This window comes from Pongo pygmaeus, chromosome 13 (genome assembly GCF_028885625.2).
Source record: "Pongo pygmaeus isolate AG05252 chromosome 13, NHGRI_mPonPyg2-v2.0_pri, whole genome shotgun sequence".
In the NCBI taxonomy this organism is placed as follows: Eukaryota; Metazoa; Chordata; class Mammalia; order Primates; family Hominidae; genus Pongo; species Pongo pygmaeus.
In genome coordinates, this window is record NC_072386.2 from 49,418,474 (window position 1) to 49,436,088 (window position 17,615).

Here is a 17,615-nt window from a genome sequence, read left to right on the forward strand (position 1 = left end):
CAGGGGTATCACTGAGTTTTCCCAGCTGTACCTGCAATGTATTTTGAAATATTCCCAGACTGAAAGAACACTGAAACTTATTGCATGAACTAGACTGCATTTAAAAAATAATAATGTTGGCTGCCTTTGAACAGTGTGTATTTTGATTTCATGTAATCAGCATGAAAACTTTCTATTTCAAACTATTTTGCTGTGCCCCTTGGTCATAAAATGAGGCTTAAAAATAGTTCTGTTATCTTTGTTTGGTGTCTTTCCAATCTGGGTTCTATTGCTTAGATATTTGTTTCTGTCTTTGGAAAAATACTTTTAGGTCTTATTACATGGTATCTGATTTGCTCGCATTTGGGGTTGTTTTTTGCAAAGAAAACTCAAAAGGTGGGCTTCAGGCATCTGAGTTTTATTACAAGATAATTCCATATATTTTTAGGTATCTGGAGATAGTAAAGTATTTGGTCTTAAAAAAAGGAAAAGCAAACTTCACGTTTTTGAAAGCAGCCCTTTGCAGTCTCTCCTTTCCATTGAACTTTACATTGCTAAGGACAAAAAATCCTTATGAATGAGAGATTATGATTTTTTAAAATTTATGTATACGTATGTAAACACACACATATTTACATTATTATGAGTGTATTCTGTGCACCTTTTTGTCTTTATTTACATATAAAAATGTTAGGAATGTGCCTGTATCCTCATTACCCAAAGTGTGGCCCAGCAACCAGCCATATCAGCATCGCTTTAGAACTTGTTGGAAATGCACAATCTTTGGTGCCACCCCAGACTTACTGAATGAGAACCTCTGGGACAGAGCGCAGGTTTCCGTGCTCTCACGGTCCCTAGCAGCATGTTCAGGCTACTTGAACATATAATGTATATATGCCTGGGGTACATTGCATGGCGATCGATACATAGAAGAGGAATCTCTCATTTTGCATCCATTGAGTTGAATTATTGAATATTAACCTTCAGCTCTTTGGTGTCACAGTCTCTTAACTGTTTCCCGTCTTCTAGTATTACTCTGCATGAGAGGCAAACCCTGTCCTCTCTACTGTCATCCTTAAACATGACCAGTAGGTTATTCTAAATACACTTAATACTAGTTCTTATTTATTCGTCATTATGTATGCATACCACACTAACTAAAAGTCAACCATAGACCAAAATATTCTAAAAGAGATAGAGCTGATATAAATGTAACTAACTGATACATAACCAGGTATGTTAGTCTGAAGAAAAGAGGTTTATTTGGCCTACAACCTGTTCTGACAGGCAGTACAGCAAGCGTGATGCTGGCATTTGCTTCTGTTGAGGGCCCCAGGAAGTTTGGTGGAAGGCAAAGGGGCAGCCAGTGTATCAGCTGGCAAAAGAGGGAGCAAGAGAGAGAGAGACAGGAGAGGTGCCACACTCCTTTAAACAATCAGGTCTCATGTAAACTCAATATCCCTGATTACCACAGGGAGGGCACCAAGCCATTCATGAAGGATCCACCTCCCATGCTCCAAACACTTCCCGCCAGGCCCCACTTCCAGCATTGAGGATCATATCTCAACATGAGATTTGGAGGGTACACATATCCAAACTGTATCACCAGGTACACAAAGATCTATTTTGGCAGTGCTTTAAAAACCAGTTAATTCATTTATTTTTCAGTCATGGAGTAGAGTGGGAGAGCTAATGTTTCATGAGTAAAAGATAGTTACAGGAACAGCATTTCTCTCTTGGACCAAATTTCTTACAGCCTAAATTGATAGAATCGTGGACCGTGGGTCCATCTGGGGAGCTCCAAGGAAAACTGTCATCTGTTCATAGTAAAACTCCCATTGGTGGAAGTGAGAGTCTGGCAGAAGGGGAGACGTGGACCCAAGTCTTAGCTCCCTAATGACAGCCGTGTGATCTTCATCAAATTCTTAAGCCTGTAAATACATGCAACTACTTGAGTCAAACCAACCAACAAACAGGAAAACCTTAGTATTTTAACAGTACCTTTATTCAAGGAGTTCAAAGGCCCAGATGCTCCAAAATTTATTAGAAACTAAGGTTCAGTGATTAGTACAGAAAAGAAAAAGAAAATTCTTTAAGTCTTGAAGCAGATTAGAAGAAAATTCAGTTATGTGGATAGCCATTTATAATTGAAAATTAGAAACATTACTATTATTTAAATTTTTCATATTGGTGTTATTTCATGAAATTTTCATCCATCTTGTAAGATGACCATTACCAGTCATGGTATATAGTTATTTCATTGGATGAACGTATTACATAAAGTTTTTCTGTTTATTTTGCTGTTACTTCATGTGTTTGACTTTGTGGAAGTGAATCCCATTTTACATTTTGCATTGATAAACTATGAATTCTAGCACCTTATAATTACAATAGAAAGGTCATGAAAAAGTGAAAAAAAGAATAAGGAGTACTTAGCAATGATCTTAAACTTCTAAGTTTTGGATAAATATAAATAAGGTATTAAAAATTTCAATTTATTATGTAATAAATAAAAGACATTTAAAAAATATGATTGCTTGAACCTGGGAGGTGGAGGTTGCAGTGAGCTGAGATCGCGCCACTGCACTCCAGCCTGGTGACAGAGTGAGACTCCTTCTCAAAAAAAAAACATATATATGAATGTGAGTAGGCAAAAGGGTTAGAAGAGGCAGTGGGCAGTACTGGCTGGGTGCAGTGGCTTATGCCTGTAGTCCCACCACTTTGGGGGGCTGAGGCAGGCAGATCACCTGAAGTCAGGAGTTCGAGACCAGCCTGGCCAACATAGTGAAACCCCATCTCTACTAAAAATAAGGAAAGTGAGCCGGGTGTGGTGGCATGTGCCAGTAATCCCAGCTACTCAGGAGGCTGAGGCAGGAGAATCACTTGAACCCAGGAAACGGAGTTTACAATGAGCCGAGATCACACCAGCACACTCCAGCCTCCTGGGCAGCAGAGTGAAACTCCATCTCATTCATTCATTCATTCATAAATAAATAGGCATACTGATTCATAATTCAGAAACCCATGAGTTTAAGAAGCCAGATCAGAAGCCATAACAACAGGCCTCTACAAAACCAACACAAAGGTTGGTAGGGTGTTGCAAACAATCGTAAACTGATTGTATTGACAGTGAGATTCTCACTGCCTTATAAAAGCTTGCAGGAGTCAAACAAAAGGACAAAATGAAACAAGGGACCACAGATTTAGAGCCTTCTAAACTATTGGACAGTACCATTTAAATAACGATAATAGCCTTTTTCTTTTATTTATTTATTTATTTTTTTTTTTTGAGACGGAGTCTTGTTCTGTCGCCAGGCTGGAGTGCAGTGGTGTGATCTCGGCTCACTGCAGCCTCCACCTTCTGGGTTCAAGGGATTCTCCTGTCTCAGCCTCCCTAGTAGCTGGGACTGCAGGCATGCGCCACCATGCCCAGCTAATTTTTGTAGTTTTAGTAGAGACGGGGTTTCACCATATTGGCCAGGATGGTCTCAATCTCTTGACTTCGTGATCCATCCACCTCGGCCTCCCAAAGTGTTGGGAATACAGGCATGAGCCACCGTGCCTGGGCAATAATAGCATTTTTTAAAAAGAAAAACCAAAAAACTCCTTGCATTTGTGTACATACTAAAATCTTGTCTGTGTGGGAAAATGATATGCCTTACAAACTAATCAAAGTTGCTAAAGTTCAAATGCCCTCCAAGTACCTTCCAGTGGCTCCTCGCTTTGAATCTTGCTTAACCTGAATCAGGAGTAATAGCATTTATATTGCTAATGACAAGCCTGCTGTGTGGACTGAGCAGGTTGCACACATTGTATGTAGTCCATGTGATTGTAACTTCCTTTGGGTTCAGCAGTATACAACCCACGCAGCTTTACTTGGCAGGCCTGGTAAATGGTTGTCTTCTCTTTCAAAAAGTGGGCAATTTTGTATCATTCTAAACAGAATTTAGAATACGGAGTGAGCTGGTATGGTTTACAAGGAAAATCTCTGTGTGAATGATATAGTTCTCTAAACTTGCGTAGCATCATTTGATTGACCTCTATTCAGATTCAAGTCAATGACCAATTATCAGAGCCAGCTGAGTCTGCTCTATCCATGCCTAATGGCCTGCTCTATCCATCTGTAAAATGAGACCTGCTGCGGCATATTCAGGTGTTCTTTATGCGAACATATTAGCCTTCTAATTTATCATGAGAATCACATTTTAAGAATAATAGGGAGTGTGTTCAGCAGATAATGTTCGGACAAAGCCAAGATCATGCAGAAGTCTTTGGAAGATTTTGGTTTGAGTCTACATATTTGAAAAAAAAAAAAATCAGATTAGGCCCATGCGGATTTTTTTTTTTTTTTCTTTTTCGAGATGGAGTTTTGTTTTTTTAGGAAATTACCTTTTCACCCGGGATGGAAAAATAAAACGCCCAAAGGGATATAACCTGGTAGCTCATCCCTGACCTTTCAGTATTCTATACAAGGATCCTTATCAGGCAGTTTGGGAACTTTGTGCTTAGTTTCTGCCCCTTCTCTGTTGATGAAATGTGAACTTCCTTTATCCTCAGAAGACACCACTCAAGTGTACTACATTTTACCTTTCTGGAGTGATCATGGCTCTGGGTCATCTCCCTAACTCTCTAGAATTTTTTTTTTACTCTTTGCCAAGCATTCTCCTCTCTGCAGTGACTCCTATATCCCCTTACTTTCTGATATCCACTCTTTAAAAGCCAGCACCAGATGGCAGGACTAAGTCTGGGCTACACAGGAGCTGCCAACATCACCTAGACTTCTGACAATCCATCACTGAGCAAGGCAGTATTCCTGAGCTAGAGTTAATTAGGTTCCATCTTTTCTCTCTGTGTCTTTGGAGCCTCAACTCTTTATTGAACGGTAATTATGATATTTATTATAGTAACTTTTTACCCATTGCTTTATATTTCTTTTTAATTCCATTATTAGATTATTATGTTGTCCTTGTTAAAAAAAAAACAAAACACAAAAAAAATACTTCAACTAAAGTGAAAGTTTATCTGTACTGCCACCATTACCAGTCCTTCTCAGAACTATTGTTCTGATTTGTGTATCTTTTCAGACCATGTTTTGTGCATTAACATGTGTACAAATAGAGATATGTAATCTTGAATGGACTTTTAAAAAAATATAAGTGGTGTTATATATATTGTTCTGCAATATATTTAAGTGGGCTTGACAATGTCTTAGACACTATTTTGGAGAGGGTCAATACATGGATTCACCTCATTCTTTTTAACTGCTACATCACATCCATGGTATTGATATACCATAGTTTATTCAACTAGTTCCCTAGCCATGATTGTTTTACCAAGTTAATTTGCTACATCAACAATGCTACAATAAAATCTCTTTCTACTCTCTTTGTGCATATGTGTACATAGACCTCCATGCTAGATTTCTAGAATTGGAGGTGCTGGCTCAAAGAGTATGTGCATTTAAAATTTTAATGAAGACTGCAAAACTGTCCCTTAAAACTGCTGTAACTACTATATATTAATTATTATAGGCATACAGTGTATGTTGAATAGCATGGATAAATTTGACTGCATTTCAATGACAATTTGTTCAAAATTTTTTTTTAATTTTAATTTTGTAATATACAAAAGTTAATTAGAAAGGTGAATATTTTGTCAAAGAAATTAATATAATTTCTCTAGTTATCCTAGGTAAAAGAGATGCTAGAAGAAAACTATCTGTGGGTCTGTTTTTTGTAGTGAACCCCAAATATTGTAGAGATGCCCAGTATTTGCTCATAAAGTTAATATTGATTTTTATGAAAGAATGAAAGAAGAGTTTCACAATGGCAGCCTCATCAGAGTCACATCACAGTATTATTAAAAGGGTCACCTAATTAATCTTATAAACCTGAGTCATAAAACTCAGTCTATTCTCATGGATGTCAAATACTTGTAGTTCATATACCATTCTGATAGGTGAACTATATCCAATCAAATTATAAGCTGACATATGTACAAAATGCTCACAATGATTTTTTTAGTCCACATTTTACTGTCTTTGCACCCAACTAAATGATGTGTGAAATACCCTAATTCTGCTCTCCTTCTTTGCCAGATCAGTGAAGTACCAGTAAAGGGTCAGCATTAAAACTCCACCACATTAATTAGAAAAGCCAACTTTTAAACACATCTCCAGAATGACTTTAGCATAAAACAGTCCCTGTATGCCTGTTAATTTTTTCTTTTTGCACATTACTACTGTATCACATCACGGGACATTAAGCCTGTTTCAACTCGTGGGACTAACTCAATCATGTTTTTAGAAATTGAAAACAAATGTTGTAACTGGATGAATGATAATATTGAAGTAATAACAATTTCCTAGTAGGCATACTTGTTTAATGGATTGCATAGTCTTTCAGCTTGTAAACACTGGAATGTCTATCACTTACTGAAATTAAAAAAAAAAAAAACACTAAAGTTTAGCAATAATTTGGTTTGCTGCTGAAGTCAAAACAAATATAGAGTTTATTTGTGTTCTGATTCTCATTAGTGGAATCGTTGTCCTCACTGGAAAATAAAAAGTTGATTTTACTTTAGGGATAACAGAGACCAACATAATGCTAGACTCGATTTAAAAGTGCTGTTCTCTTTTTGCTGGAATTTTGTGTAACATAATAAATGTACTAAATTGTGCTGGCCTAGCCTGAAGCACAGGGTTATGCACTCCTTTTTTTAAAAGATATTTAGAAAAATCTGTCTCAGTGCTTGGCAACTACTCTGACAGAAAACAGATAAAAATAAGGGTGGTTTATCAGTTTTGCTGTTCTTATCATGTTTCAAGTTGAAGGCTGTTGAAATGATGAAAAACAAACAGCACTAAATAGGGTTCCGTCATTATCACTGCAATGGAGAGCTGAGTTTTTCAGGATCAAAGAAAAATGCATTTGCTTTTAGAAGTACAATCCTTCATTTTGAGAGGTTCACTGCACTCAGATACTGATGGATGAACAAAAAAAGAGTAAATTGGAGAAGGAAACAAAATAAATATATGCTGCTGTGGGAACTTGGAAATTCAAACAAAAGTAGGCTGGGATACTTTTAAAAGCTCTGAATTTTCAACATTCAATTTCTTAAGGAAAAAAAAAAGTGCCGGAGGTTTGTTATTTCTCAGCAATTGGAGTGAAGCATAAGCACAGGTTGTTTGCATCTCATCAAATTATAAGCATTACTTTATCTTTGTAAACATGTATCAAAGGAATTTTCCCATGCTAGGGGCTTCGGGGAAATGTTCCCCTATGTGTTATTGATCTGGGAGAGGGCTTCCTATTTTTAAAGTTTTTTATATTTTTATTTTTTTAATTTTGTCACTCGAGTTGAGCACCTTCAATTTCCCTGGCATGGAAATTGCCAAACAGTAGAGACAACGAAGCTGTTGTCTTTTCCCTGGAGGAGAGCACCAACTGGCATAAGGATAATAACCAGAAAACAAAACTAAAGTAAGGCAGTTGCTGAAAAAATAGTTATAAATTGTCAAAAGAGTCCAAGGAGGAATAAATCAAAAGGAAATGTTGATCCAGGATGCAGCAGTTGAGGTGAATCTTGAAGGAAAGTACATGTCAACAGATGAGAAGGAGGTAGAAGGTCCAGCGTCACAAACGCCCAGAGGTGGGAAAGCGTAAAACGTGTTTGATTTGAACTCGTGCTGAGGGACAGCCAAGAATCTTATAATAAAAATATTGCCTGAGGGCCCTGCGGTTTTAACAGTGAGACCAGTGCCTAAAGCATATCTAGATGAAATTTTTGAACCTCCAAGTTAAAGAAACAACCCCCAATTACTTGGGGCAAAAATTACTATTAAAAGACCAGAAACCAGACTGGCCTATGACTTTGTCAAAGGACAGCAAAGACCATGATGCAATGTATTTAGAGTTTGAAGAGATAATATTGGAGCCCAGTAATCCTGCACAAAACCAAGTTGTTGGTCATATGTAAAGTAAAAAAGAAACCCGCAAAGGGTTTCTTAGATATATAAGGCATCAGAAAAAGTAGCATCCATGCATATGTTATATAAAGCATTATTCAAAGACATATTCCAGCCAACCAACAGATGCATCAAAATAAACTCAAGAATAGATGAGCCGTGTCAGAAAGATAAACTGTGAAACATGTAAGGCAGAATTATTCTAAATAAATGCTGCTGATGTGGTTATAAGTTTAATAAAAATGTTACAGCCAGTCCCTAAAATGGAAGATAACTATGTGGAACATGCCCTCTTTTTCCCTCTCTACCTTTCAGCCGATGGCTTTCTATTAGTTATTCCAATGTGCTATTGTCTATTCTAGCACTTTTTTTTAGGATATCTTTTCAAAAGCTCTTCCACCCTCTTTATTTAGCAAACAGTTACTTGACCTTTAGGTATTGCGTTAGTCTGCTGGGGCTTCTGTAACAAAATACTCCAAACTGAGTGGCTTAAACAACAGAAACTTACTTTCTGACCATTCAGGATGCTGGAAGTCCAAGATGAAGGTGCTGGCAGAGTTGGTTTCAGGAGAGGCCTCTCTTCCTGGCTTTTAGATGACTACTTTCTCACTGTGTCATCACATAGCCTTTCCTCTGTGGATGCATAGAGAAAAAGATCTCTTGTGTCTCTTCCTCTTACAAGGACATCCATCCTATCTGACTAGAGAGCCCACCTTGTGACTTCATGTAACCTTAATTACCTCCCTAAAGGCCTTGTGTCCAATACAGTCACACTGGGGGTTAGCGTTTCAACATATGAATTTTGAGAAGAAAGACACAATTCATCCCATAACAGATTTCAGTTTCAATGGCACTTCCACAAAGGTGCTCTACCAGCATCCTTCACATTTGCCTCACAGCACCGCTTGAGATTTGTAATTAGATGTTTATTCATGTGATTGATTATTTAATGTCAAATTCCCCCACTAAACTGTAAGCTCCAGCAGGAAAGATCACGTTTGTTTTGCTCATTGCTTCTTCGATGTCTCAGCACATGGTAGGCACTCAGTAAATGTTTGTTGAATAGTAGGCGACAGAGTCTTATGAAAATACAACAAATATAGATGGAAGAACAAAGTTAGAAACTCTTTCCTGTTTGTCCCTGGATGGTGGGAATGGATGCTTTAGCATAGTCATATGTGCTGGTAAATGTGTAAAAACCTGCTCTCTGGGGAGAAAAAAAGTAGTATTTCCTGATTTCTTTGGTATAAATATTCCCATGGATGATTTCAAGCTACAAACATGAGGTCACTAGAGAGAGACGGTCACCAGCACATCATTAGTGTAGTCCCCCCCTTATCCGCAGGGGATACGATCCAAGATCCCCAGTGGATGCCTGAATCCCCAGAGAGTACCAAGCTCACTTGCCATCAGTCATGACATGTTTCTGTTCATGTCTTTCACCCAAAATTTAATGCCTTTTTCATCTTAACTAAGTGCTTATCACATACTGTGGCCGTAACTTTTGCAGTTTGAGTTGCAACAGCAGAACAATCATGAATTTCTTTTTCCTTCTTCACAATTTTACATATAGAAAATTGATTCTTACTGTAGATCTTAGCAACCTCAGCATACGATTTATCTTTCTTTCCTTATTGAGAACTTTCACCTTTTCACTTAAAGGAAGCACTTTGCAGCTGCTTTTTGGCATCTCCAAATTGCCCGGATCACTACTCTTGCACTTTGGGGCCATTAAGTAAAATAAGGGTTAGTTGAAGACAAACACTACAATACCAGGGCAGTCCATCTGATAACCGAGATGGCTACTAAGTGACTAACAGGCAGGCAGCCTGTATAGCATGGATACACTGGACAAAGGGATTGATTCACACCCTGGGCTGGATGGAAAGGGAGGGCTTGAGATTTCACCAGACTATTCAGAAAGGTATGTCATTGAAAACGTAATTGTTTATTTCTGGAATTTTCCATTTAATATTTTCAGACTGTGTGTGGTTAACCGCAAATAACTGAGATTGCGGAAAGTCAAAACCACAGATAAAAGGGGACTACTGTATATGATGTTTTCACCTCAAGAGCATAAAATAATTTGAAACAATTAAGAAACAATGAGTTTTATATATTACCTTTATTTTTAATATATTTATTTCAGCAAATAATCCCTGAAAATGTAAGGATTAGCTCTAGCACACCACTGATGGGGAGTTGAAGAAAATTGTGGAGTTTGAATACATAGCAATTTATAATTTATTATTTTGCAGGGTAAGAGGCAAAAAGAGTCTAAGATGATTTTTCACTTTTAAGCCTGAGTGTCAAGGAGAGCCTGAGAGTGGAAGGAGCAGATTTGAAAGGAGAAGATACTGATTAAGCTTAGAATCTTTATTTTTTATAAACTTGAAGACGGTTTGAAATATAGATTTCCACTTGTGCGGAAAAAGAGAGGCATCACTTTAGGAATTCTTTGGAGACTACTACTGAGAGAAAGAAGGACAGAACTTTTGGAGCATTATCTACATTTTGGGGACTGGAAGAGATATGTAATCCGGGAAATTGATACAGATGGAAGAATCCAGAGAGGCAGGTAGAGAATTAGCACTGGAGTCAAATAAAAAAAACAAAATGAAACATACTGAGGCACAGTCTCAACGGATGCCAGTAGATTTCTGAAGATAACATTTAGAGTTCATCTTTGATTTCGATTTCAAACGTGGTAGGAATTCTACCCTGTTACAGAATCAATGGAACTGTGATACAGGATCATGATACAATTATTTTGGGCTGATTTCATGTACTACCTGTTTTGGATTATTTTGTGTCTGGAATAATGACACAATCTCCACCCTTGCTACCATTAACCCCAAGGGAGTATCTGATGTTTCCCATACTCCCTTGACTAGTGTCCTTAAAACCAAGGATGAAAAGCTTTTCTAGGAACCTGCATTAGGGATAGTCAAATGCTGCTAATGAAATATTACAGACGAGCGGGCTACAGGAAAGTCACCATATTTGGCAATGACTGCTGACCTAAATGGTGGAAAGCATTGTGAAGCACTGGGGTTGCTGGGAACAGGGTGCTAAATTTTAACACCTCAGAACCTGCATTTGAGTCTTCTCTGCTATCCAGGTGTGGCGTGGATGAATGTAGGACTTCAGGGCAGTTCCCAAGTGTTGTCTGTCAGAGAAGGTGGAAAGGAAACCAACATTTACTGAATGCTTCTTAGGCATCAAGCACTGTGGTAGGAAGGAGGCCCTCGCCTGCTATCTCATTTGCCATGATGATAAATGTGAAAGCAGAAAGCTCCTCAGGTATAAGGCGCATTTGTTGAAAAGAAGGCAGAGCTCTGAAAGGAAGAGCACCTTGAGAGTAGATGAAAGCAAGATTTTAAAAACCAGATCTCAAATGTTTCTGAAGTAATTCTGTCATAATTTTCCCAGCATTACATTGCCTATTTCTCGTTGTCAGCTTTAGAGACTGAATATTAAAATGGAGTTTGTACCTAGAAAGTAACTGCCTTTTCCATTATGTTTGCAAAACACTTGGTATATTTAATTTAGCCGTAAGATTTACTGGATAATTAGACTCACTAGAAAATTAACATTAATAAGAGTTAATTGTCACTATCATGATTTAGGAAATATGGGAATATAAGGAAGGGGTTAAAATGTCTTTCTCAAGGACACACAGCCATTGATGTCTGAAGAGGTACCTTAAGCCTCAAGGTCTTGCTTCAAGCTGAAACACTTACTTAATATTTAAATCCCTCAAGAATTCTTCAGGGAGTTAAGGTAACACATGAAGTTCCAAAGGTCAGCTCCTTCCCTATCTTCCATATGAATAGCAAGATTGGGCAGTTAACAATATTTTGAATTTTGGGGAAAAAAATAGGTTTTGTTCAAGTCATAGCCTCTGTTATTTCTTTTCATCCCACAATTCATGATTTGGACTCAGACGTATTTGATTTTTTTCTCTTATTTTTTGGGAAAAAAAATCACCATTATGAAAAGGTTGATACTGTTTAGAGTTGGAGTTATTCCTACCAATTTTGCAAGATTCCGTAGTATCTTTCTGCCAGAATATAGAACCATGCATCATCCAGACATTTGAATGGTCCCTGATGCATATTTTGAGAAAATAGTCCTGCCATTATCTAGAATTGACTTGATGTATAGGGCTCAGTTCTAAGGTTCACAGTGTGGTTTCCATCGGGAAGAACTGCGTAAAACTGTGTCCATTAGAAACAATTCACAGCTGCAATGAAGATAATTTAGAAAGACAGACAACACAGAAAGAATGAAAGATGTTACTTGGAGTCTCAGGACCTGCCAAACGTGGAGTTTTGAAAGAAACCCAGAAAAACAAATCTTTTCCAGGTTGAGTCTGACTTAGGTTCCTTTAACTGCAATCAGGAGACCAGCAAAGAGACTACTTAAAGTGATTTTCCTGTCTCTTTATTCCCGATCAAACACTATGCAGAGCAGTCCTCGGGTACTCCTTACATAATTCAAAACCCTTGTCAAATGTAGGATTTTGCATGGTCTGAAGAGTCCTGCTTCTTAAGTAGGCTTACCTTACTGGGACAGGCTGCTCATTAGTGGAGGCCTCTCAAGCCAGTCACTAATTTGTTTACTTATTTCACAAACACTGTTTGTGCACAAGCACTTACTGCATGCTTTGTGTAGGGCACACAAAGATTTTTTTTAATGCAGTTCCTGCTCTCAGGATGTATGCTATTGTTTATGGATGGCTGCCCTAAATTAATAATATAATTTGGTTAGAATGGTAGTAAAGTGGGGTATTTGAGGGCAACCAGGGATCTGAGGCAGAGGGTGATTAAAACCACCTGGGAGGGTAGGAATGGGGAATGTCAGGGAAAACTTGCCATCTAACAGGCTTCTTTAGAACCAACTAAATAAAATGATACTTCATGGATCTCAAGGAACTGGAACCACCAGGCTGACTTCGCTCTATATTAATGGTTGCATCGGGTTACCAATTGGTCTGTGCTAAGGTATGTGCTATCATTTGTAGGACTCTCTGTCTCAGAAGGCTTTTGCATGATGTATCAATGTCATGTCAGTTTGTGGGTTTATACTTGGGATTGGATTCTTAGCATCAGTATTCAGGAGCCCTCTGGCATAGGACATAAAAATGTAACCTATTTTAAAGTAGTGGTTATATCAAATTCCCAGCTAGTTAGCCCAGTCTACAAACCACAGAGCTCCTGTATGCAAGCTAGCTTTGATATACACTGTTCAGCAGTTAAATAAAGGTATTATTTCGTTTTTAAAAAAATTATCTCTTACTGCCTTGCAGCCACTATGATACCAAACAGAAACTGCCATTTTAGTTGAGACAGGCACCTTGGTGAGCATTAACTCATTTGTTTTGGAGTTCTGGTATCTCCGTTGCACAGGTGCCTTGCCAGACCTATGAAAATTTCACATGTAGCTCCCAGAGCCAGCAGTGTGATGGCCAAAGCCATCTGTCCTTTGTTCATGCTATAACGTCTTTAATTCCTCATCCTTCCTGTCCTTCAAGTCCTACTCCAAATGCCACATCATATACAAAACTAATACATCCTTTTTCTTTCTTGTTTAGAAATAGCTGTGTATAAAGTATTATGTCCCTTCGATACACTCTGAGCTCTTTAGAGATAGCATCTAAGTCATCTTTATGTTGTATCCCCTATTTCACTTAGCAGAGTACTTCATTGTTTATTGAATGAAGAAATGGATAGATCAATGAGGGATGGACAATAAATGAACACATAGATACACAGATGACAGGAAACATAGCATGTAGCAAATGAAGGAGGCTGTCTGTTGCCTGTTACCTAAGATGGTAATATATACCTATTATATACCTATTCCTGTTGATGACGTGTTTACCAGCCTGATAAACACGCATGATCAGGAAGAGAAAGTATTTTGGATTGAACCATACTTGACACATAAATGTCCTCAGCCTGAAGGGTTTGATAAATAGGAAGCATGCGAGGTTTAGCTTGAGATTGTAAAAACAATCTTTATATTTTGTACATGGAACGAAAACAGACTGAGAGAGTTTGCAAGAACTATAGCCTAGTCAGATCTGGACCAATATATAAAACTATCTTCTAAATATGGGCAGACTAAATGTTTGTTTGTATTTTTTCCATAATGACTTCAAAAGTGTTCAAAATAATGTTCACTTTGTATTGCATGATCAAGGAACATAGTGATTATGGATTTAATATTTTTTACATTTTAAAACTAAACTAATTTTACTCAGTCTTTTGTTACCTGTCCTCTGATTATGGTGCCTAGATAATGCTTTTGGCTTTAGAGTATTACAAAGTCATCCCAATAGCTATTTGAGTAGAAGTAATGAATGTAAGATCTAGTTAATAAGAATAATAAAAATACTTTTATTATGTGTTGATTTTCTGATAGGTTTATTTGGGCTTTTCTTCTCTCTTTATTTTCCTCATAGTGCGGGAGTTGGCCGGACTGGTTGCTTCATCGTCATAGATGCCATGTTAGAAAGAATAAAGCATGAAAAAACTGTAGATATTTATGGCCATGTAACTTTAATGAGAGCCCAGAGGAACTACATGGTTCAAACAGAAGACCAATACATCTTTATCCATGATGCACTGTTAGAAGCAGTGACTTGTGGAAATACCGAAGTGCCGGCTAGAAACTTGTATGCCTACATTCAGAAGCTGACACAAATAGAAACAGGAGAGAATGTCACAGGAATGGAGCTCGAATTTAAGGTACAGTATTGGATGTGATGTGGTTATTCAGGAGCAAGTCATTCTGGGTTTGTCTTTGAGTTGTGGCTTTACTTTAACCTTTCAAATTTGTGAACTACAAGATTCATTTGACCTTTCCCTCAGGTGTATGATTATAAAATGTATTCCTCCCCTTTTCCTCTTCTATTCTTTGCTGCCTAACAATATCTTGAGCCCTTATGTCTCCTTATTTGAGAGATTATACTTTCAGAAAATATATAGAAATCCAATAGGCTGTAGAGAGTGATTAGGTAGATGTGAAAAGCAGTACAATTTGAATAGTCATTTACTTTGAGTAAACAAAAGATTTATATCTAAAAGGGAAATCTGGGGTACACTGCATTCAAACCGTAGGTGAAAATGATCTTTGTTGGGTTTTTCCTTTTTTTTTTTTCTATTCAACAGCGTCTAGCCAGCTCAAAAGCTCACACCTCAAGATTTATCAGTGCCAATCTTCCATGTAATAAATTCAAAAATCGCCTTGTTAATATTATGCCATATGAATCCACAAGGGTATGCCTGCAGCCTATCCGTGGAGTAGAAGGATCTGATTACATCAACGCCAGTTTTATTGATGGATACAGGTATCTAGTTTTGCTCCCCTGACTATCCAAAGCCTTGATACTTACATGTGCCCTAGTTTCATAACCAGAATAAATTTCATCTCCATTCAAAGACATTTTCTTTCTGCATAGGTCATCATTTAGTCCCTTGGTATTTGTTTTTTTTATTATTTTGGATAGGAGTAGGAAGTAGTAGTTATGAAGTATTTAATCTGGCCTTCTGCACTCTTCTTTCATAAGCCAATTGGATTTGTAAGGAGTTAATAAAGAATCTGTTTTGTACCATATTTCATAAATTTAATAGATTGTGTGAGAATAATTTCTAGAAAATGAAGCTGCACATCTGTTTCTTAAGTAATTTGTATGACACATGAAATTGAGCTATTAGCATTGCACTAAAATTCAAATAATAATGATAAAGACATACATCATAATATTAACAAGCAATTTAGTTTGCGAAGTCCCCAAAATGTGTTAAATGCTCTTATTTGATTATGTAATGTTAGCAGGAATTTACCGCAATTGCATTAATAATGTTTTCATTTTTTATTACCAGGTTGATGTTTATATATCCAGTGTGAGCTTTTGCATGTTCTCTAAATACGTTAACACATTCTTTTCATTCTCTGTAATTCAGACAACAGAAAGCCTACATCGCTACCCAGGGGCCCTTGGCAGAGACCACTGAAGACTTCTGGAGGATGCTCTGGGAACACAATTCCACCATAGTTGTGATGCTCACCAAGCTGCGTGAAATGGGCAGAGTAAGTGTGTGGCCCTTGTGTGTCTCCTCGTAAGACATTTACTTTATGGAGAAATGAAGACTTTGTTTCAATAACTCTTGTGCTAGTTCATTTTTTTTGAAATGCAGTGTACTCTGGACATAATCTGGACCATCATTCCTTGTTAGTTTCTAAATTTGTAAAGCCACATCAAGTTTTTAAATTTATGTGTTTTAAAGAAAGATCTAGTGATTTGTTTCCAGTGAAGCACAAGCATGGAGACAAATGAGTAGCAGGTGTCCCCGTTTGACTTATGTCGGATTCTTAGCATATTCTTACTGCCTTTTGTTCTGGACAGGCTAGAGTTTGATGTGTCATCATTTCTCCGTATGAAGGAACTTGACTTTCTTTTCTTCCTGAGGCAAATTCTTACTTGCCTGCCATTCACTCCCATTGAATAAAGTGTTGGAAAGCAACATAGTTTTTCTAAGGATATAACCTGGTAATCCCAGATACACTTTTGAAAAAATGTGGGTTTTTTTATTTTTTGAAATAAATACACATAATAAAATAGTATTAGAAATACTTAAGATTTCTACTATTAATACTACTCTACCATTATGACCTAATATTATTTAGAGATACCTCTTAGATTGACTTGATGTAAGCATTTTTTCGTATTTGCTTCAGATATTTTCTTTCTGTCTTCTTTGTGTAAATTAAATAGAAGTACAGCTAAAGCCCAACTTGTAGAGCCCCCAGAGAGAACAAAAAGAATATCAGACTAGGAAAGTAACTGACTTACTCTGATTTGGCCACTGACTCTGCAGGGTTTAGCCAAGTCATTAAAATGGACTGGGCGCCCCCCCCCCCCGAATTTGATTGGAACAAATTCCAATCTGAATTTGATTGGAACAAATCAATTCAGAGGTTTCTATGTCCATACTGATGGTTCTCTTCATTCCAAACCATAGTGGTGCAAGTATGCTGTGGTGGTGCAATGTGTTATTGTCATGGCCAGCGTTGTCCAAGGACTGAAGTAATTATTTGGATAACTTGTAGATATGAAGATGCTTACCCTATCAAAGTATTCAATTCTCAATTCAACTCGTGTATATTAAGCAGCTACTATCTGCCAGGGACCGTGCTGGATGCCATGGGCAAATACTGAACCAAAGGGTTTCCCTATGAAGGGAGCTCATGGTTTCAAAGAGAAAATGAATCATGCAATTGGAATTGCCTTGAATTTTGAAATTTTATTAATGGGATAAGGAAATTAGATAGATAGATAGATAGATAGATAGATGATATACAAAATGTTCTTTATACTTTGCATAGTTTAATATTAATCTTCTCTCCTTTTAGGAGAAATGTCACCAATACTGGCCAGCAGAACGGTCTGCAAGATACCAGTACTTTGTTGTAGATCCCATGGCTGAGTACAACATGCCACAGTATATCCTAAGGGAATTCAAGGTCACAGATGCCAGGGTAAGTAAGTTGGCGCAGTCTTCAACTCTTAACCATTAGCTGAAAAGTAGTCTAAGATACCTCTCTCTCTCTCTCTCTGGGAGAAGCACTTGCCACTTGACTATTGTCCCAAAGAGAAATC

At 37.5% G+C, this 17,615-nt stretch overlaps 1 protein-coding gene across 3 annotated transcripts in view; it reads left to right on the forward strand.

Annotated features, from left to right (window-relative positions):
• Positions 1–17,615, forward strand: part of PTPRD (protein tyrosine phosphatase receptor type D) — a 1,191,315-nt gene that overhangs the window by 1,149,136 nt on the left and 24,564 nt on the right. For all 3 annotated transcript variants that reach the window (XM_063649531.1, XM_063649529.1, XM_063649530.1), the window contains 4 exons: positions 14,415–14,700; positions 15,124–15,302; positions 15,919–16,045; positions 17,369–17,494. In XM_063649531.1, coding sequence (XP_063505601.1) covers positions 14,415–14,700; positions 15,124–15,302; positions 15,919–16,045; positions 17,369–17,494 — 718 coding nt within the window. The remainder of the gene's footprint in view (positions 1–14,414; positions 14,701–15,123; positions 15,303–15,918; positions 16,046–17,368; positions 17,495–17,615) is intronic.